We start from the raw sequence: 22986 nt of genomic DNA, 5'->3' as shown, positions 1-22986 counted from the left end.
CCTCATTTGTAAGTCGCTTTGGATAAAAGTGTCTGCTAAATGACACTTTTTTTTTTTATATTGCTTTTACTCTATTTTTTGATCAAATAAAATGTGTCTTTATTTTTTTTAGTTTTTATTCCAACACCAAACTAAAGCAGTAGTGTAAATCTGAGACAAAATTACATTTTAAAAATCAATAGTGGGCCTCACTGGTCAAAATTGTATTTTATTCAAACAATTCATACTGCACAGATAACTATTCCTAAATATTTTGGATGTATCCTACTAAAACTTTAAAGAGAGTCAGAGGAGCCCTCAGAGATACAGAAAATATTGAAATTGTAGTTATCTCGCTTGAAGATTTATAAAGGTCAAAGCCACTGCACTGTGGGCCTCTGCATGTGCTTTTCCAGAATATATTACAGGAGGTCAGAGAGGTGTAGAAATATCTCAGGATCTTTACAGAGTGTCAGAGAGCAGCTCTGAGATGAACATACCCACATCCAGCCTCCTGGTCCAAGAAAATATGTACTTGCATTTTGCAACCTTTTCCCCCCCTGCCAAAATTCGCACTAAAAATTTTGCAACCTTTTCCCCCCCTCCCAAAATTCGCACTAAAAATAATTTAACAAAAAAAAAAAAAAGCTTGCAAAAATACAATGTTTGGAGTTTTGAGGGCTGATGATGGCGGCAAAGCCATTTCTCAAAATGTAGAGAGCGTTTTTGGACATTACTGCTGTCTAGATGGGTAGCTCAACAGGCTTTGAGTCAACTATTAATGAACCCCAAAACATCTAGTATCGCATGAAGATTGTGAATCTCGTCGACAGATGAAAACACTCATCGGTGTGTTTCATTAAACAACTTTTGCAGAGAATTTGTATAAATTATAATCAAGATCCAGTTAAAAAAAACACATTTTACCCACAAACTTACTAATAAAGCTTCACAACTAACGTTATTAGGGAAAACGCCATCTTTTGAGTGCATTACTAAACATGACTAACGCTACTGACAAACATGTTTACATGCTAACGGATAGACAACACGCAAACAAAAGTCTCGCTGTTGACACAAATACTCACTCTGGTGTTTGCCTGAGCTCCGGGACTGTTTGGTCAGGCTGGGACTGCGAATAAAAGCCCTTCTGGCTGATTTCAGCACATCCATGGCTAGGTTTATGAGCGGGGAAGGGGCTTCAGGTGCTGCTGTTGGCCATGAACTACGTCTTCTCTCTCAGCTTTGTTGTGGCCGTGTCGACGCCGACATCTGTGGGAATGCTCGAGCCTCCGCGTCTCCTGGGCGGCGTTTCGTCCGTCAATCAAAATGACGTTCGAGGTACGCGGCGCAAAGATTCTGTTTCTATGGCAACGGCGTCAAACAATCCATTGGAAGCCTCCGATGTGTGCTTTTTGAAATGACGCGCGAATATCAAACAACGTCTTAACAGACAGCGGGTTTGTATGAAGGAACCTGGTATGTGCGCCGTAATGTGTTCATTCCTCCCTATAATGCCTGACGAGTCAACATTCATAAGGTTTAGGACACCGTCCGTGTTTCCCACGAAAAACAAATGACACGAGCATAGTGGAATCTCTTGAGCTCATCTTTATCGCCCCCGTGCGGATGTAGAAGAAATGGTCCTCTATTGAGACTCGGGCTTGTTTCGATGAAATTACAAAATCAAATCAACTATTATGTTCCACTATGGCTATAAAAAACACAACACAATTTGAAGGCCCCTCAAAATAAGGTAAGATATTTCAGAAATTTTGAGATATAAGATATTTGAAGGTCTCTCAATATAAGGCCAGTATTTCTTGCAAAGCAAAATTATGACAAAGCTGGCTGTTTTGGCTTTTTAATAAACAGAGACTTGGAAACAAACAGAAATAATAGTTATCGAGGAGGCAAACAATAAAAATAAATATGATTTCTTCATTTCATGTACTTTATAGCATTTTAATGTTTTTTTTTTTTTTTAACTTGAATAAGAATAATTAGTGTGAATCCTCAAAATAAGGTAAGATATTTCAGAAATTTTGAGATATAAGATATTTGAAGGTCTCTCAATATAAGGCCAGTATTTCTTGCAAAGCAAAATTATGACAAAGCTGGCTGTTTTGGCTTTTTAATAAACAGAGACTTGGAAACAAACAGAAATAATAGTTATCGAGGAGGCAAACAATAAAAATAAATATGATTTCTTCATTTCATGTACTTTATAGCATTTTAAAGTTTTTTTTTTAACTTGAATAAGAATAATTAGTGTGAATAATAATGTTAAAGTCTGCTAAACATTTTCTAAGGCATTGTTATAGTATTTTTAATTATTTAATTTTTATATTTTCTTCTTTTTTAATTTAATTTTTTTTTGTAATTTTGATTTTTTTGTTTGTCTATATAGTTTATTACATTTTAGTTTGAGTTATTTTAGTACTTCTTTATCGCCCCCGTGCGGATGTAGAAGAAATGGTCCTCTATTGAGACTCGGGCTTGTTTCGATGAAATTACAAAATCAAATCAACTATTATGTTCCACTATGGCTATAAAAAACACAACACAATTTGAAGGCCCCTCAAAATAAGGTAAGATATTTCAGAAATTTTGAGATATAAGATATTTGAAGGTCTCTCAATATAAGGCCAGTATTTCTTGCAAAGCAAAATTATGACAAAGCTGGCTGTTTTGGCTTTTTAATAAACAGAGACTTGGAAACAAACAGAAATAATAGTTATCGAGGAGGCAAACAATAAAAATAAATATGATTTCTTCATTTCATGTACTTTATAGCATTTTAAAGTTTTTTTTTTAACTTGAATAAGAATAATTAGTGTGAATAATAATGTTAAAGTCTGCTAAACATTTTCTAAGGCATTGTTATAGTATTTTTAATTATATTTCATTTTTATATTTTCTTCTTTTTTAATTTAATTTTTTTTTGTAATTTTGATTTTTTTATTTGTCTATATAGTTTATTATTACATTTTAGTTTGAGTTATTTTAGTACTTCAACTTAAACTAAACAAAATGAGAAATGCTGCCTTAACAACTAGCTGAAACAAAATATAAAAAAAAAAAAGTTCTATTATGTAATAAAATGTTTATTTATTTTATGGTTTTTGTTTTTGTTTATGATAATAACCCTGCTGTCTTTTCACAAGGACGAACAACCAGATTTGTAGCCAATTAAATCCTACATTAAAATTGATTTCTTTGACTGCTGTAAATATTCATAGCACTGGCAGAAGTGTAGAAAGGATAAAACAATAAGTAAAGATATAAGTTATCACTTATTACGTATTTGGAATGCGAAATGAAACTGAAAGGAGTAAAAATAATTCCCCCCCCTTGTAAATGTAATTGTAAAGTATTCAATTTCAATAGCATTTGAATGAAGTGCAAATTCTCCAAAGCAAGTACAGTACTGAGGTACTTTACACCCCTGTACATAAACATAACCTCAACATTTAGCTTTGTTAAAAAAAAAAACAATGAGAAACAAAGGTGTGTTCTTTACTCTCCACAAAGTTTACCATAAAAACACCAAATGCAATCCACAGTAATACTTTCCCAAGGTAGACAAATACAAAAGAAAGCCTTGTTGTAAAACAAGGACTTAACCAAACAAGCATATTCTGCCTGCATCATGACACAAACCTTAAACCACTGAAGAAGAACTCGTTAATGGATTGATTTTTAGGTGTTATCCCAGTCACTGAATGATGTCGCTATGAAATGACCCATGGTTTGCATTATCCTCAAAGAAATATTGGCACATTTTACCAAAATCAAAGCATTCAGCAAGTATTATAAAATGCAATGAGCATGTTAATGTAAATCAGAGACATGACAAAAACAGCAGACAAATAATATCTAGTGGATTAGAGTGGGCTTGCTGTTACCGGGATGTTTTTTTCCCCCTGACAAAACACATGGCAACAAGACGGCAGATAAAAATTAAAAAATTAAAAAACGGGTCATGTGCTGTGCTGACCAATCAGATGGATTCTAGGCGTGGGCGAATATGGCATGGGAAGTGTGTGAGAATATATTAAACAAGATATTTCAAGGCACTGTGTAACATAACAACTGGCAAACAAGACATCATATGTTCAGCTTTTCAACTGGTTTCAACTAAATTCTATTTCAATTTTGTCCAGTAACAAAAAGGACTTGCATTGACCGCAAAATACGACAACATTCCCGAATATTTATGCAGCATTTTTGTCAACAAATACAATGTGAACATCAGTCCCTTTTTAAATACATGGTTTTTTTTTCCAAGTCTTCGACTTCTTAGAAAACAGCAACGGGAGGAACAGAAACCTAAAATATTTCCAATTTCAGATCCAACATCTGTAATGAAATGCTTTTTACCTCCCTTGAAAAACAGAGATGTACAATACTATGGTCATACTTCAACTGAAATGCATTCTTAATCACTCCATTGCAACAAACACAATGTTTTTCCATCACAAATACTTCGGTCTCATCTCAATACATTTTCCCTTTTCTTTTTACATTCGATTAACTTAAAGATGGTACGCTTATACCAGGAGAGTAAAAGAAGTCATGCCACCATTTCATAAAACTGTTCAGATTCAACACATAGATGAGGAGGTGCTAAATAAAATCATGAAAGATCTTCATAAAGGCCTCACAAAACGTATGGAGGACGACAAAAGAACCACAACAGGCTAAAGTGCCGTTACCAAGAAAAGATTTTAGGTGTAAGAGCTTCAAAAGTAACCTTAAACACAAGGAAGGCAGTTCTGGTCAATGAGACATCCCTTTTTCTCATTTTTTTCCCCTCTCTATTCCTCCACTTATTTTAATCAACAACAAAGAAGAGCCATACTAACAGAGGAAGGGTAAATCAAACAAAAATACTACCCCATCCCATTGCTTTGCATACTGAACTATCAAAGAGCAAAGTGGACGATGTGACTGGACATTCACTTCTTGAGCGGCTGGTAGATGGAGGCATTGGGGTCCAAGCTGGAAGGACTGGTGTCCATGAACTTGGAGGAGTAATGTGGGGTCACAGGGGTCATGCTATTGGTCTCTGCCGAGTAGGTGATGCTGGGCATGACCGCCATGACCTCTGCGATCTTCTGCTTCAACTCTTTTATTTCCTGCTCCTTCTGCAAAATCTGACCTGTGTGCAGGACAAATAGAGAATAGGGTAGTGAGTGGAAGCAGAAAAGTCTAAGAGATATATTAAGACCGGAAGGGGGCAGACCTTGAGCAATCTCTAGCTGTCTCTTGGCATCTCCGAGTGCTGAAAAGAGATCCAGTTTGATTCTGGTCTCAGCACTCAGACTGTTCTCTAGGTGCTGGGTCTTGTCCTGCATGGCCGACAGCGCTGACATCAGAACCTCCGTGTCCTTTTCGTTCTCCTTATATTTGCGTAACTCCTGCACATAGAGTTAAGTATATGAAGGTATGTTTCAGTCAATATGAAACACAATTCACAACTTATGTTAGTTACATCTAGAATTTGATGAATTGCTGAGTGAAACAGAATATATTGAGGAAAATAAATAAAGAGGTAAATTAATCTTAGGGTTAGATTTTATCCATCTGAACTGTATGAAGCTGCTTCCAGACTTGAATGAGAATTTGCAGCCAGTTGTGAAGAGGATAAACACTTTGTCCCAGGAATCAGGCCAAATCAGACCAAATATCGCTAAAAAAAAAAAAACCTTGCAAAGTGTATATTTAATTATATTTTTAAATGAATAACGAATCAGTACCAATTCAAGTCTTAAAAATTTTAAGTACACAGGAAAAATAAAAATACTAAAGTATTATACTAAGTTTATTCAGCAAGGTTGTATTAAAATACTTATAAGCACTCAACAGGCATTTATAATGTTACAAAAGATTTCTATTTCAAATAAATGCTGTTCTTTTGAACTTTCTATTAATCATAAAATCCTGAAAAATGTATCAAGGTTTCCACAAAAACATTAAGCAGCGAAACTGTTTTCAACATATTAATAAGAAATGTTTCCTGAGCAGTAAATTATTGATTTCTGAAGGATCATGTGACACTGAATACTGGAGTAATGATGCTGAAAATTCAACTTTGCCATCAGAATAAGTTACATGTTAAAATCTATTAACACAGAACAGTATTTTTAAATGGTAATATTTCACAATAATCCTGTTTTTATGGTATTTCTGATCAAACAAATGCAGCCTTGATGAGTAGAAGAGACTTGTGACTCATAATCATTAAAAAAAAATTAAAAGAAAAACTTACTGACCCCAATCTTTTGGAATGGTGGTGTATTTTCATGACACTATTTTTGCATCACTAAATCGGTTAAACAGTTATTTGGTTATTGAGTTAACATTATCCAGAAGCCTTCATGGCCTAGACAACATCAGCTGAACAAGAAAGTTGGTCCAGCAGTGGAACAAGTTATATTTGATGAAAAATTACAAAAGACAGACATTATTTCTTTGGATTAATTGGGCACTGATAAATAGTGCACACTAACACCAAAACAAAACAAAACAAAAATCAGTAAATTAATAAAAAAAAAAAAAATTTGATTTCATGTTGATTTTAAATGTCTAGAACTTTCTTTTACAAATCACACACCAACTTTTTTTATTTTTTATTCTGTGCCTCACAAAGGCCATCCCTCCCTGAATGCTTTATTCTAAATATTGCTATATAATATTGCTAAAAAGCATATTAAAGCAGCATGTCAGCAGGGGTTCTGGCTTACTTGCGCTTTGAGCTCAAGCTCTCTGATTTGTTCCTCCTTTAGCTTCATGTCATGTGTGAGCTTCTTGCACTCCGACTCCAGCTCACGCATGCGACTCCTCAGTGAGTCGGTGCACTCTCCTCTGTGAAGGGAGGCCAGAGTCAAGCCCACCAGCACAAAGACATAACAAAAACAAGATGCACAAACACACACAGCACCAAATAACCATGTTAAGTCTATTCCACAGAATACGGGGTTGAGACCATATTTTTGGGAGAACTATTTGTCTAAGTCTCACCTGGAGGCAGCCGCCAGAGCGACAGCACGTGCAGCTGTGGCCTCTTCCATCTTCTTTCTTTTCTTCTCTTCTGCAAGTTGCTTTTCCACTGCGGCTCGCGCTTCCTGTTCTGCCTTGAGCCGCTTCTCCAGCTGCACAATCGTCTGCTTGTCCTTCTGCTTGGCCTGCACAGCGTTATGAAGCCTAAGACAGAGACAAACATAATCAACACTGGCATAAACAACTGCAGGTAAAGAGATGGAAATGTGCATCTGATGATACATAGGCAGGTGTTCCCACAAGAAAATAATTAGCTAGTACTCTACTAATGATTAACAATTGTAGTGATTAGCATAAAATTGGGGACCTTGGAAACAGACATTTTTTTTTTTTTACTTTGAGCTTGAGATTTTAATGTACGAGAGGTGATAAAAGTACATTGTATGGGTCAAAATTATCGATTTTTCTTTTATGCCAAAAATCATTAGGATATTAAGTAACAATCATGTTCCATGAAGATATTTTGTAAATTTCCTACTGTAAATATATCAAAACTTCATTTTTGATTAGTAATATGAATTGCTAAGGACTTTATTTGGACAACTTTAAAGACTTTAGATTTTCGGCCAAATATTGTCCTATCCTAACAAGCCGTACATCAATGGAACGCTTATTTATTCAGCTTTCAGATGATGTATAAATCTCAATTTCGAAAAATTGACACTTAAGACTGGATTTGTGGTCCAGGGTCACATATTATTAAAAATGATTACTGATGGGATTTACTGGTTAAAAACAAAAACAAATCTCTAACTGGTCAGTTACCATGGGTCTAAATCAGTGCCATTTTAATATTATTTTTATACTGTTATAGTATTTATTAATATTCTGAATGAGCTTCTATTTCTATATTTTCAGTTTTTATTGAAATTGTAGTCATTTTGTAATGTGCTGTTGTCATTTTCAGTGGTCATATTGATTTGTTGATCAAATTTAAAAATAGCAAAAACACATGCATAACAATTGCTGAAATTAAATTTATATTTATTTTATATATTAGACAAATAATTTGAAAATTAAAATAAAAAATAAATCTGTAAAACAAATTTAAGATGGAAACTTGATTCTGTAATTATATTATTAATGTTAATCAAACAAAAAAAGAGAAAATATCTCGCTGCTCTCAACTGAATCACTTTTGTAGGAATAAATCTACGTACAAGTCTACGTAGTGTTTTGTACATAACATTCAATTTAAGTAGTATTTCTTAATTTTACACATATCATTCAATTTAAGTAGTATTTCTTAATTTTACACATATGTCTACTTCATTTGTGTCTTTGTTCTAATGTAGTTTTTTGTCCTATTATTTGTAATTAGTTTCTTTGCTCTTATATTATCACTGACTGTTTGCTTGTCTTCAGTAAGCTTGAGTTTTTTTTTTTACTTATGTTAGCTAGGCTAGCATTAGTTTTGTGCAACTGAAATTGATTATGAGAATTATGAAATTTCAAATGGTATAAAAAAAATGTTGATATCATAAAAACCTTACTTAAAGCAAAAATAACAATATTGTGAAATATATCATTATCATGAAATAAAATGTATCATATCGCGATATAAAAGGTTTGGTCATATCACCCACCCCTACAACACTGGTCTAAATAACTATTTAAATTTTTCACATTGTATTTTTAGTTGAATGGTCTTTATGCAGGTGTAAATGATTGTCCCTACCTGCAACCTGTTACTTTTCTCAGCGCTGATTAGGACTGACCAATCACAATGATTTGTGATATCAATGATTAATTTTTTGTCTTACATATTCAAATAACTGACACTAGTATTCACCTTTAATAAAAAACACCACCTGTCTTGTGGTCCACACTTAATCAGAGTTAGAGTCTCATTTAAAATGTGTTTTGGCACATATTGGCAACCACTTTTATTATGCTTCAAGCAGGTGATTTCTCACTTGTTCTGCAGCAACTCGTTTTCCTGGCGGAGCTGGCCGAGCTCAGAGCGCATGCTCCTCTCAGCACTGCTCAGGGAGCTGATCTGACTGCGCAGGTCTTGCTCCACCTGTCTGCTCGCCTGCAGGTCAGCCTTTAACTTCTTTATGTCCTGCTCAAGCCTGCCAAACAGAGAAAAAGGGAATAAACAGGACGAATGCACGCCAATGGCTGAATCAGACCACAGTAGGAGTCTTACCGCACTAATGCTTCTGGCTTACTGAGCTGGTTGTTAGGTATACAGTTCTCCATCGGATCTCTGTGAGGTGCAAGGTTCTTCCCTGCACACTTCTGCTTCTTTTCACTCCTACTGGACGAGGAGGATGGTACGCTGCCATTGGTGGAGTTGTGGCTATGGGGGGAGGAGTTTTTGTAATGTTTGGAGGTGGCAGAGCCTCCGCCTCCACCGCCCACCTCCTCTCTCTGGAACAGGTTCTCGGCACTGCTGCCAAGCTCGTTGATGAGTCTCTTAGTGTTTAGGTGGTTCTCCATATACTCGATGTCTTGTAGTTTAGCATCTACAGTCTGTAGGATGTTGTTGTTTATTCCTATGCTGTGCTGCTGCTGCTGCTGTTTTTTGTCTTTCCCCCCGTCTTTGCCCTTCTCCTTGTACTCCAGTTCAGGCAGAGAGACGGGCAGTTTCTTGGTAATAGCAGTGCCGTTCTGAGCCACTATCAACGAGTCTGCTTCAAACATGCCTTTTGAGGTGGCTGCCAAATGAATGAGATTTTAAGGTTACAAGGCAATGCTGTCTGACTGGTAGGACTACAAATGAAACAAGTCGGAAAGCATCATGCAAATGAATAGGTTATGTAGTACAACCATATGACTGATATTATTTTTGCAGGATATTTAATGTGCACAATATGAAAATCTTCTGTATGCATGGAATACCTAGATACCATTAGGTACAATTTCTGGTATACATCTAAAACCCACTCACTGAGTACTGTTTCCTACATTGCAATGCTCTAAAGTTGACCCTTTCATTCCCAGTGTTATGAATGAACCAGGACTTTTACCATCTCTTTGCTTGGGCTGCCAAAAATTATAAAAATTTTTTAATAAAACTGCAAAATAACCATGTTTATGACAACTGGTTTCCAATTGTTGAATCAATCATGCAATAAATATAGTTAGAAATATTTCAAATGTATTGTACCGTTTCACATAATAGATCAAATATATTACTAAAAATATACACTACTGTTCAAAGTTTAGAATGAAGTTAAGATATTTTTGTTTTGTTTTTGAAAGAAGTCTCTTATGCTCACCAAACCTGCATTTATTTGATCAAAAATACAGTTAAAAAAAACAACAACAACAACAACAACAAAAAAAACAGTAATATTGTGAAATATTATTACAATAAAAAAACGTTTTCTATTTGAATATATAATATCTTCCTGTGATGCAAAGCTGAATTTTCAGCATAATTAATCCAGTCTTCGGTGTCACATGATCCGTCATAAATCATTCTAACATGCTGATTTGCTGCTCAAGAACCATTTTTTTTATTATTATATTGTAGTATGCTGAAAACTGTTTTTTTTTTTATAGTTTTGTAAAAACTATACATTTTTTCAGGATTCTTTGATGAACAGAAAGTTTAAAAGAACAGCATTTATTTGAAATTAATATTTTTTTGTAACATTATAAATTTCATTTCTGTCACATACATTTAATGCACCCTTGCTCAGTAAAAAAAAAAACGTCTTTTTGAAACAAATCTTACTGACCTCAAACTTTTGAACGGTAGTGTAAAATTTTTAATTATTCAATTCAAAATTCATATATACATCATGGATGATTTTTTTTGTCTTTGTGTCATAGTTTTGTCTTCTTAATCAAATGAAGAAGATGTGACCGTATTATCAAACCGGTCAAACAGTGATCTTACCCTCCTCTGTCTCTCGTTCCTGTCTCTGAAGCATCTGTTGTTCTGGAGGCAGGGCCTGCTGTAGGAGCTGCATGTAGAACTCATTTTCCTTCTGCACCTCCTTTTGTTTCCGCAGACGTATCTTATAGCTCACATAACTCTTGAATCCGAAGCCCAGCGTCACCACGGGATAGCCAATGCTGCAATGAAAGGGTTAGAACAACATGTTACAGAAAACAGAAAAAAAAAGCATGATTGGTACAACTAGTGATGACTCAACATCAGTCACCTTCAGATAATGGCAACACTCCCATGTGCTGCTATGGAGACGCCACCAGTGCGTTTACAAATACAAAGCTGACTTTGCGTTATAAGTAGTACAGTTACATCAGCTATGTTTAAGAATCAAAAATTTGTGAAGCATAATGTGGTGTGACTTCGTGCTTTAAGAGATATTTCACCCAAAATTATGCAAGCCTTTATGACTTTCCTTCTTACATGGAACTCAAAAGGATACATTGTGAAGAAAGTTCATGCTTTTTTTATTGATTGGAAAAGAGCAGCATGAACATACTTCAGAATTTCTCCTCTTTTGTTCTATAACAGAAAGTAGATCATAAAGGTTTGGAATGACATGAGGGCGAGTAAAATGCGAGCAAAGCTTACCAGTGAGCTGCGAATGGACGGCAAAGGTCTACATGAAAATGTTTCAAATCCTTGAATCGGATGGCTGCTTCGATGTAGACGAAGAGAATCCAGAGAGAAACAGTCGGCAGACACACACCTCGCTCTGAAAATAGAACGAGAGAGAGGGAAAACTACGTATAATGTTCGACAACTGATCTCTAGCCTGCTGTTAATAGTTATGACATTCTTACGGCATATCTAGGAATGCATAATTCTTCAAACTATAATGACTTCTAGCCCATTAGTGACCTTCAGGGTCATCGGACATCTGAGAGGTTGCATAAAAGGCCACCGGTTGTTTTCTGAGATCAATATCGTCACACAGGTTTCACAAAACAAGCTCTAAGCTGCAAACAAAAACCTAGTTTGCTGAAAGCACCCTCTCTTGTTGAGACACGCTGCAAGTTGTGTGTCAGCAGGAGCAATCACAGTCACAGCTCAAGGCATAATGAAGCAGCATTCAAGGAACAATCACTCAGTGTCAGCAATTATTTTCCTCCTCTATCCTGAGGTATCACTGCAACGACCCAAGAAAAGGACATATAATGACAGGAGCACTCTGCTGTTCACTCAAGAGTTCAAATACAAGAGCAAGGTAAATCTCTACATGGAAGCATATATATATATATATATATATTCAGCAAGTATGCATTAAATTGATCAAAAGAAATAGTACAGACATTTATAATGTAAAGTTTTCTACTTCAGATGCTGTTTTCTATTTTCAATTCAAAGAATTTCAGGAAGAAAAAAAAACAAACAATCAGCACAACTGTTTTTAACATTGATAATAATAGTAAATGTTTCTTGAGCAGCAAATCAGCATATTATACTGATTTCTGAAGGATCATGTGACACTAAAGACTGGTGTAATGATGCTGAAAATTCAGCTTTTATCACAGGAATAAATTAAATTTCAAAATGTATTCAAATAGATTATTTTAAATTGTAATATTTCATAAGATCACTGTCTTACTGCATGTTTGATCAAGTTAAACAAAAACACTTTTGAACAGTGCTGTACATAAACTATGATGTCAATCACAAACAAGTGCTTTGGGGAAAAAAAAAAAAAGATACCACTTGCTCATATTTTTCTTTTATGCAATCATCAAACACATTCAAGATAAAGGACTATCCAGAGAGATCTAAATTGTATCATTTGCATAAGAAAAGCCCTTTTAACATCAGAAAAGTGAACAGTTGCGTAATATTTAGCAGAATGCTCCTGAATTATGCCCCTGAATAATCAGCGACAAAAGCCCTATTCGCACGGGATTAGTATTACCTAGTGACCTCCAGTCATTTGTAATAATTGCGGAGGTTGTATGTGATCTTAATCCCGTGCGAATCGGCCATGTCTGTAATTTGTAAAGTAAAAATTCCCCCGCAAATGACCTACCATATTTCGCCGAACACCGAGGTCCTGTGATAATATTAGTCCCGTGCGAATCGGCATCTCTGTGATTCGGCCAGCATTTGGCGGGTCAAATATCATTTTTCGAGGTTTTTGTTTGCTGTGCGCCTTTTTATCCATCTTTCGCGAAGAATGGAGTTGCTTTGGAGTGTTTGATAGTATTTTGGGTGCTGTCATCATATCGCTACACCATACAATTTGCAGAAAGAGAAAGCTGAAAAAGTTTTGAGATTAATGGGTTACAAATAAGTCAAGCACAAAGCTTGAGATATTATTTTAACCTGGTGAAATGTAAATGACACAGCGCACTAAACTATATTTTCTTTTTTTTTTTAATCCATCTAACCGGACCATAGAACAGGACTCTCAAAGCCTTGACATCCGGGTATCCGGGAGATAAATCAGTAAATTCGAGTAAAATCACAGGCTTCGCTTATCCCGTGCGAATGTACCACACGAAATTCGGATGTGGGGGGGTAATTTCAAAATCACACAAGGTCCCCAGATAATACTAATCCCGTGCGAATAGGGCTAAAGGCTTTAGGACGCTTACACGCTAGCAAAACTTCTGACAGATCATTTCATGGACAGAAATGCGGAACAAATGAAACAGAAAACAGTCAATTGGGTTTCTGAAAGCACAGCTGGATACACATGTCTGCAGTTTTCATTGGTGAATGGACGCCTAACTTTTGGTTACATGATAGAGCACTGCTCTCGCAAACACATTTCTCCCAGGCGTTCTCTGCAAATGCACCATCCACATCCAATCTCCGTTGATTGGACTGTTTTTAGTGTTCTCTGAAATTCAATCAACTCTAGAGTGTAAGCAGCTTTACTCCTAAAAAGATACTCATGGAATGTCAGACGGGACTTGAGCAATGTTGACCTACCTGTATGCCACACGTACTGTACCCAGACATACGTGCTGGCAGCGAAGAACAGCCATTGCTTGGGGATGAACAGGAGGCAGATGATGTCTGATGTGAATGCGACACACACAAAGAACACAGAGAACGCCTGTGGAATCAGACGAGAAGTGTAGAGATGATCGATTTAACCTGTGTAAAACATGTCATTCAAAGAGGTATACAATGCTGGTTTACAAAGAACTGAGTCAAATACTCACCAGTCCCTGATATCTAAAGTAATCATAAACACTCCTGATGAAAAGCCAGAAAGGCCACAGGTACTCGAACCTGAACTCCAGCACGAAATCGGCCAACAGAACCAGCACCCAAACGACCAGGAACTTCAGGTACAGGAAGGTACTGCCAGATCAAGAGAAATCATAAGAATAATACAAATCTTAAGCAAACCTTTTTTATAAATGAATTTCGATTACTTTTCCACTCGTCCATAATTACTGCATTTAAGCGCTTTTAAAATAATTTCTAGGGAGGATTTATAGCAATATATCAGGTAAATACAAATAAATATAATTATAAATAAATATATATTTTTAAATAATTACATCTTAATTAAATATTATACACATGTGTGTGCAAAAGTCTCTAAAATGATCACATTTAATGGAAGCTTGTGTGAGCATCCAAGAGCATAACCACAGACATTTACATTCACTGCAGACATTTCCATGACTGTTAACAGATCACATTTCCATGACTCTTCCAGGTCTTTTCCTGACGTGTTTAACTGAAAGAACCTCATATATTAAAACTATTCAAATATACTCAGCCAAGATGAGGTTTTGGCTGAGCAGATCTTGGTGGTGTGTATACATACACTCATTTTTCAGATGGGACCACAGATATAAGGCCTCGGCCAACACAGTGTCATGTGGAATAAACCCCCACTCGAAGCATTAAATTGCAGAGTTTAATCTAAACATTTCTAGAAAAAGAACAACCTAAAAACAACCAGTCGGTATAAGATTACCTTCATTACATTAACCCAAAACATATGTGTAGGTGGCAGGAACGTTACAATAATGTGGCATCAACATATATGACATCTCAATGCCCCACTGTAAGATCGAGCTGAAGCTTTGTTTTTTTTTTTTGGTGGACCAGCAACAATCCAGCTACCAGTTGGGTCAAGCTGTTTTTATATTGTAGCCGGTTGAGCAGCCAATGAGCAGCTAAGCACCAGCTATCATGATCCAAAACACATTTGCACAAGTTGGATCTTCCAGCAGAGCACAGTGATGATGGCTATAAAAGACAACTGCATAAGAGCATTCATGCCATGGCTAGTACTATATGTAATACTTATTATTTCATATCCTGCACTACTGAAGCCTATGGATGAAACACAAACGCCAGCATCCACACATATGCTACACACTCAGGCCGGAGTCACACTGAACTGTCATCTGTATCTGACTGTGACAGCTCATATACGACCGAGCTCAGTTCAGAGACGCCATTACGGTGCAGTCGGTGCCCGGGAGCTTCTCCGTCCGTACCTGCTATGAATACCCTCGGTGATTCGGTTCCGTTTCAACGGGCGACGGAGTTTGCTGCAGTCCACATTGCGCCGCTTCATTCTCCACCCTTTATATTCCCGTAACTTTGAACACTCGAGGGGAAACTACGTGACCGTCCTAACACTGATGCGCATCGCTACGCGTATGCGGGACTGTCAAGTGTTTTCCTTCCACTAGACACAAAGAAATAAATAAAAACAGTCTGCGTGAGGCCCTCCCATTTTTATTGTGGACGCCTCGTGACGTAACGACGCCGTACGCTCTGCGCTACGTTCCCAAAGCAAGATGGCGGCGTCCTGAGCAGGCAACTCTGATTTTCTGATTTTCGTGTTTATTTTGTGAAGGTAAGTGTAAACGTTGACATAAACTGTGGATGTGATGTTTTCCATAGTAATCCTCAAGTAAAACTGGTGGCATGTTGTGTAAACGGGGTGTTTTTAAATAGAGCAATTTGGATTACGCCAACACATGCCTTCAGCCATGCTTGAGCTGGACGAGAAGAAATACGAACTTGTTAGACATGTCGCGAGAATGAATGATTATTTTAATAACATTTTTGCAAGTGTAAGTTGAGGGGAAGTTATGTCTTTGTTTATTAAGGCTGCTTGCTTGAGTTATTTGTAAGTCGCTCACAGATTAGTGTTGGTTTCACGATTCTGATCATTATATTTGCGTTGCACAGTACTCAGTTTTAATAAAACATTACGTAGGCCTACACAAAATTGGCCATGTGATTGCATTGTTGTGAATGTTAAATCATATATATATATATATATATATTGCATTTATGGAAATACTTTTTCAGCATTAGTTTTTGACATTTCACTTGTCTTTAAAGGTACATTAAGTGTTTTGAACTCTTAAAGATTGTTTAAGATGATTTACACAAACATCACTGCAATTATGATGCAATATGATCACTGTGCTGTACATTTTACGTAATATGTAAATTCAGTCATATTTACTTAAAATTTATTAAATATCTTGCATACTGTCACAATATCTATAAATATATTATAATATTATGCAAATATATTTCCACATTCTCACAACAAATGTGGGCAAAAAAAGTAAAAAAAAAATGAAATTGTACAACTGAAAATAGATTTTTACTTAAAATAATAATAATAATTTATTATAATATTAAAATAATATTTGAAACCTGTGATTTTATACTGAAAACAAGATTTGAAACGTTAAAAATCTTAATAAAAATAAATAAAGAACACTTTCAATGACATTTGTTTGGTTTACAATTACTTTTTTTCTAGTTAGGAATAGTCTAGATATACTACGATTCAAAACTTGGGGTCAGTGAGATTTTTATTTATTTCATTTTGAAAGATGCATTGCATTGAACAAAAGTGACAGTAAAGGCATTCATAATGTTGCAAAATATTTCTATTCCAGGTAAATGATCATTTATCTGAAATAGAAAATGGTCAAAATTGTATTATATTTACTGTTAGTATTTTATATATATATATATATATATATCAACCCTCTAAGCACACCTTGGCAATATAATCGCCATTGGCTAGTAAATTGTTTTGTTTACTCGCCAGACTTTACATACTGGCGTGTAAAATCTAAGAATTTATTAGCCAATGGCTAATGTTAGACGTTATTTAGTCGCCCAGAGTAAGATTTAGTCGCATATGCGAGTGATTTACTCGCAGTGTAGAGGGTTGTATATGTATATATATATTTGTAGTGGTAGTATTTATGAAGGTAGAATGACGTCAAAAAGATTTGCATACGCAGGGTAATATTTGTGGAAGTGTACATAAGACTGTAAGCATAAATACTAAATGAAGATTAATGTCTTGGGTATGATGTGTTTATTGGACCAATCAGATAAGAGTAACTGGAGAGTCAGCGAAAGGCTCATTTGATTGGCTACAAGAATAAGGTGGCTCTTGTGTACACTTCCACAAATATTACCCTGCGTATGCAAATCTTTTTGACGTCATTCTACCTTCATAGTATTTCTGTGGTAGTATTTGTGAGCAAGTAACAGCCAGTCACTGAAATTGAAAATGTTAAGATTGCACGGTTTAATGAGGATGATGTTAAAACATATCAAAACATAAAAATAAATAAATAAATAATCACCTTTCATTAGCACACTTACACGACTTGTTGCTTTTCTCAGTTCAGTTTTCAGAATGCACACAAAGATGCCTACAGCACTGAACCTCAGCAATGAGGTGGTCAAAATGAGGGTGGATGTTAAAAGGGTGAAGGTGCTTCTCATCCGCAAACTCATCCGTCAGATCTCAGTCCTGGAGAAGAAGAAAGGTAGTGAGGCAGACTTGGAGAAGTTCCGCAGGCGAGCAGCTAGACTTCGGGAGGAGATCCATGAGCTGAAAGCTGTCACTTCTGACAGCGTCACCAAGGTCGCCCTACAGAAGGACATCAGCTTTGAGAAAGTGTGCCGGAATAAAGAGGCCAGCCTGTCCGAACGAGTCATCGCCCGCATCGCCACGCACCCACAGTTCAGCAAGAAAATCCAGAGCATAAAGGCAGCCATCAAAGCCTTCAAAGAACAGAGAATAAATGCATTAAATCCAGAAAAACAAGCAAAAAGCAATGCAGAAAATGCACAAGCAGACAGCGATGATGATGTGGGTTCAGAGAAATCAAACGATGAAGTTGATGATGAGAAACTGAAGGTGGATGAGGGTGATAAAAAGACAGCAGAAGACAGGCAAAAGGAGATTGATGTTTCTTCACAGGAGAGCCAGAAGACGAGTTTAGAGACAACAGATGAACAGACCAAAATGTGCCAGAATGAAGAATCCCTAACAGTTGAGGTAAGTGTATTTTAACTGGTGTTTGTGAAATTATTTTATTTTAGGTTGAGTACAGGTGAAATAATTGGTCAAAGCTATAAAAACTATAACTACATGTTACTTACCAAATAGAACACACTGTATCTCATTATACAATAACACAAATTCTTGAAATAATGTTTCATGTTCACGTAAAATGAATAAACCTCATGTTGCTTCAAATTCATATGTTGATATTTTGTCAGTGGAACACAAAAGGAGAATCTTCACACAATCTTCTCTCGTCTTCTGATGTCTTATGATAGATTTGTGTGGAGAAGAGACTGATAGTCAATACTCACTGACAATATTTCTTTCTGCACTCTTTCAAATCAAACGTTGCTCCATTACACATGCTGTGTTAGGTAAGATGTGTATGTGTACCAAGATGTGTACCATGACAATAACGTTACTATAATCTGGCAACACTGTTGATAGATGAGTGCCATTATCTAACTAATTAATTTTGATTACCATGGCCAATTTCCATATTCATATTCCCACAACAAAATGAGGCCAAAGTCCAAAAATAACCAGAAAATTTGAAACTATACCTGAAAATAAATTTTTGCTTACATGTAATAAAACAGGATATTTGAAACCTGGGATTTGATGCTGAAAACAAGATTTAAACTTTTTTTTTTGAAACATAAAAAAAAAACACTTTAAAACACAATTTATTTTCTTCACATTCACTTTTTCTAGTTAAGTATAGTTTAATCCAGACACAATACCGTTCAAAAGTCCAGTATTATTATTATTAATTCAATTATTAATTTTTATACAGGAAGGATCCATAAAATTGATCAAATGTGACTAAAGGCATTTGTTACAAAAAAAAAAAAATCAAATGTTGTTTTGAACTTTCTATTATCAAAAATGCTGAAAAAATGCATCATGGTTTCCCCAAAAATATTAAGCAGCACTACTGTTTTCGAAGTTGATAATAATAAAAAATTCTCTTGAGCAGCAAGTCTATCTCAGTTAGAATGATTTCAGAAGGATCAATCATGTGACACTGATCACACATGACGCTGTAAATTCAGCTTTGTCATCACAGGAATCAATTATGGCAACACTTTAGTTTAGGGACCATTTCTCACTTTTAACTAGTTGCTTATTAGCAACATTACTAGCATATTGGCTATTTATTAGTATTTATAAAGCACGCATTAATGCCTTATTCTGCATGACCATATTTTAGAACCCTAAATCCTGTCCCATACCTAAACTTAAAGGCACAATATGTAATTTTTTGCCACTGGAGGGCGCGTATTCAAAAGAAACAAAGGTGTAGTTAGATGACGTCGTGACTGAGTGTGGAATCATGGGAGTTGTCGTCTTCATCCCCACAGCCGAAGCAATCCGATGGGACTCGGGCAGAAATCATGTTCATGGATGAGCTAATGTATTAAAGATTTATTAACGTCGTAGTATGAAACAGGGTGAGGCTGAAAGCCATCGAAGCAAAACGAGGCCACTGAACGAGCGTGACACACGGCTCGAAAGCAGCGGCGCTTTTATTATATACTATGGACACGCTCCGTGTCACTAGTTAAAATTGCTTATTTCTCTGGATTTAAACATTCTTCGAAACATTTGGGATAATGTAAGTACACAAGTCCGCAAAATATATAAAACTGTTCTAGTGGTTTTTGGATATTTTAATTAAAAAAAAAATCTTGCATATTGTGCCTTTAACAACTACCTGACTAACTATTTCTAAGCAGTAAATTAAGAGTTTGTGGCAAAAGATGAAGTTAAAGGGATAGTTCACCTAAAAATGAAAATTCTGTCATTAATTATTCACCCTCATGTCGTTCCAAACTTGTAAGACCTTCGTTCATCTTCAGAACACAAATTACAATATTTTTGATGAAATCCGAGAGCTTTCTGACCCTCCATAGACAGCAAGGGAACTAGCACATTCAAGGCCCAGAAACGTAGTAAGGAGGACATTGTTAAAACAGTCCATGTGACATCAGTGGTTCAACCTTAATTTTATGAAGCTACGAGAATATTTTCTGTGCACAAAGAAAACAAAACATCACGTTGACTGACACGAGAGAGAGTAAATTGTTGAATAAAGTTGTTATTTTTGTTTTCTTTGCGCACAAAAAGTAAAAAAAAAGTTTTAAGACTATTTTAACGATGTCCTTACGTAGTTGCGTTGCTCTCAATGCAGGGTCAGAAAGCTCTCGGATTTCATCAAAAATATCTTAATTTGTGTTCTGAAGGTGAACAAAGGTCTTATGAATTTGGAACGGCATCAGGGTGAGTAATTAATGACAGAAATTAATTTTTGGGTGAACTATTCCTTTCAAAGTTGGAATTGGTTGGAATAGAATTGGTCCCTAAACTAAAGTGTGACCTAAATTACATTTTAAAATATGTTCTTATAGAAAAGAGTTAATTTAAATTGTAATAATATTTCAGAGTATTGTTATTTTCACTGTGTTTTTGATTAAATAAATGCAGCCTTTGTGAACAAAGGGACAAACCAAATGGTAGTGTATGTGATCATTCTCATTCACAGAGAACACTGGATTTAAGCATCTTTTCAACATACCTAAGCCACTGCACTGTCAGAGCCTTAGATTAAGGTTAAACGATTATTATGATGCAGTTTAATTGAATTCACAGTGCAGATGAGAACCTTCACAATAAAAATGTTGCAGCTTCTCTTTATATAAAAAAAACAAAAACAGGACAGATTCTTTCTGCTGTACTGAAATCATACAGAACCGTGACCCCAAAACTGAGGTACATACTTCAGAAATTCAATTTTGTGTTCAGCTGGAAAACAACAGAATACAGTTTTTGAATGAAGATGAGTAAATAATGAAAGAATGTTGCTTTATAGATGAATTATTCCATTGAAATTGATGCTTTTATTCACTCTGGCTGTAAACAGTATTACACTAAAGTTCTCTTTACATGAAGGTTATTCTGAAATAAATGCCTCTTACAGGAATCATCTGAAACCGTGGCCATCCCAGAGGAGGTGATCAGGATGAGGAAGGAAGTGAAGAGGACGAGGGTGCTGATCATCAGTAAAATGGCAGAGCAAGTGGCTGCTCTGAAGAAGAAGAAGAAGAAAGGTCAGGAATCTGAGGTGAAGGAAAACCAAGAAAGAGCAGCAGAAATCATGAAAGAAATCAAGGCTTTAAGGAGCCTTAAACTAGATCAGGTGACCATGACTGCACTTGAGGAGAATGTTAACTTTGATAAGATTTTGCAGGACCCTCAGGCAAGCCCAGTGGACAGAGCCATTGCACATATCGCCACACATTCCCGCTTCATCAACAAGCACCAGAAGGTCAAAGAAGAAAAAGCAAAGGCTGCTGAAGCTAAGCAGAAAAAGACTGACAAACTGGATATGGTGCAGTCCAAGAATGAAGATGAGGAACCGGAGGAGGAACATGAGGAAGACGAGGAACCAGAGGATGACCACAACAGTGATGACCGTGAGGAGGATGGTGATGTGGCAGAGGAAAAATTGAACAGTCCTATCACTGAGATCCATAAGTCTAGTGTTGCAGAGCTCACAGAAAGTACAGACTCTGATCTTGTAAAGGTGCCACCATCCAAGATCATCACAACATCTTCAGAAAAATCCAAAAGGGTCGAAATGAAATCACAGAAAGCAGAGGCCACGGCTCTAAATGTCCAAAGTTCTTCTGAAAAGTCTTCAACTGTAAGCAAGAAGAATGCTGGTAAAGCAAGCAAAGAAACTGAGACCACCTTAAAGCCACAAAAGAAAAAAGACCTACCTGAGACCAAGAGGGCTGAGGTAGAAAAAGACGATGAAGAGAGTGATTTATCAGATGAGGAGGAAGAGAAGGAATATTTCGACGACAGCACAGAGGAACGTTTCCATAAGCAGTCGTCTCAGTCGGAAGAGAGTGATGATGATGACTTCTTTCTGGGCAAAGTTAGCAAATTCAAGAAACGGAAAAGTAACCAAGGGAAAGTCGAGGAGAAAAAGAGTGAGCTTCAAAAAACTGACAAGGAGGCCACCAGCAAACCTCATGAGACAAACCTTGGCAAATTACAGTCTGTCTTTTGCTCAGCATTGTCCAAATCTAGCGTGTCCTCTCAGAAAACAAAGTTTGGCTCTCGCGATGACGGCGCAAGACCTTCTCGATTCCAGAACCAGAGGAAAGGTCCTGAGGGTAGGATGAAAGCAGCTCAATATAAAGGCCAAGACCTTGGCACTGACAGGAGGACGGGTCCATTCAATCCCAACAGACAGACTTTTAAAGTTGCTGGACAAAGGCAAGCGGGACCTTCGGGGGCAGGGAGGGGAAGGCCACAGTTTGAGCAGAACCGGAATCCTAGAGGTCCACCTGGCAGGATGTCAGACCCACCCCAGCAGTCCCTTCATCCCTCTTGGGAGGCTAGCAGAAAGAGAAAAGAACAGCAGGCACAAATCACAGTGTTCCAAGGGAAAAAGATCAGATTTGATGATGATGATGATTAAGAAGAATCTGCTCAAATTCATTTGATGCATTTATATTTTAAAACATAAAAAAAAAATCTTCCTGTGAAACTATTTACTGTGAATTTGTATTAAAACACAGATGTAAAACACAGTTGTTCTTTGTTTCCTTGCAATGTTCAAAGCCAATGTGAATTTCCTGTCATGTCTAATATATATCTCATAGATAAAACTGGAAAAAAGTGTTTTTAATTTTTTTTAATTAATTGTTACACAGCTCCC

General features: G+C 36.3%; 3 protein-coding genes across 5 annotated transcripts in view; 1 reads left to right on the top strand and 2 right to left on the bottom strand.

Annotated features, from left to right (window-relative positions):
- The window catches only part of LOC107691509 (low density lipoprotein receptor adapter protein 1-B-like), a 16046-nt gene extending 14467 nt beyond the window's left edge, over positions 1-1579 (bottom strand). The window contains exon 1 of one of the 3 annotated variants that reach the window (XM_016490130.1): positions 1068-1579. In XM_016490130.1, coding sequence (XP_016345616.1) covers positions 1068-1152 — 85 coding nt within the window. In that variant the 5' untranslated portion in view covers positions 1153-1579. The remainder of the gene's footprint in view (positions 1-1067) is intronic. The other 2 variants (XM_016490129.1, XM_016490131.1) reach the window with 2 other exon arrangements.
- Positions 1580-3940: 2361 nt separating this feature from the next.
- On the bottom strand, positions 3941-15596 carry LOC107691503 (macoilin-1-like). The gene is made up of 11 exons (XM_016490121.1): positions 15409-15596; positions 14110-14251; positions 13874-14000; positions 11543-11666; positions 10898-11076; positions 9197-9707; positions 8961-9119; positions 7006-7188; positions 6729-6849; positions 5228-5402; positions 3941-5143 (listed from the first exon to the last, which is right to left on the bottom strand). Exons 1-11 carry the CDS (start codon positions 15486-15488, stop codon positions 4941-4943), a joined length of 2004 nt encoding a protein of 667 aa, XP_016345607.1. The 5' UTR covers positions 15489-15596; the 3' UTR covers positions 3941-4940.
- Positions 15597-15686: 90 nt separating this feature from the next.
- On the top strand, positions 15687-22977 carry LOC107691502 (serum response factor-binding protein 1-like). Its single transcript, XM_016490120.1, has 3 exons — positions 15687-15773; positions 17585-18245; positions 21235-22977. The coding sequence occupies exons 2-3, from the start codon at positions 17598-17600 to the stop codon at positions 22744-22746; spliced, it is 2160 nt and encodes a 719-aa protein (XP_016345606.1). The 5' UTR covers positions 15687-15773; positions 17585-17597; the 3' UTR covers positions 22747-22977.
- The last annotated feature ends 9 nt before the right edge of the window (positions 22978-22986 follow it).

This window comes from Sinocyclocheilus anshuiensis, unplaced genomic scaffold (genome assembly GCF_001515605.1).
Source record: "Sinocyclocheilus anshuiensis isolate Anshui unplaced genomic scaffold, SAMN03320099.WGS_v1.1 scaffold162, whole genome shotgun sequence".
Lineage (NCBI taxonomy): Eukaryota > Metazoa > Chordata > Actinopteri > Cypriniformes > Cyprinidae > Sinocyclocheilus > Sinocyclocheilus anshuiensis.
The sequence above is the reverse complement of the archived record's forward strand: the minus strand, read 5'-3'. Positions and strand labels throughout refer to the sequence as shown.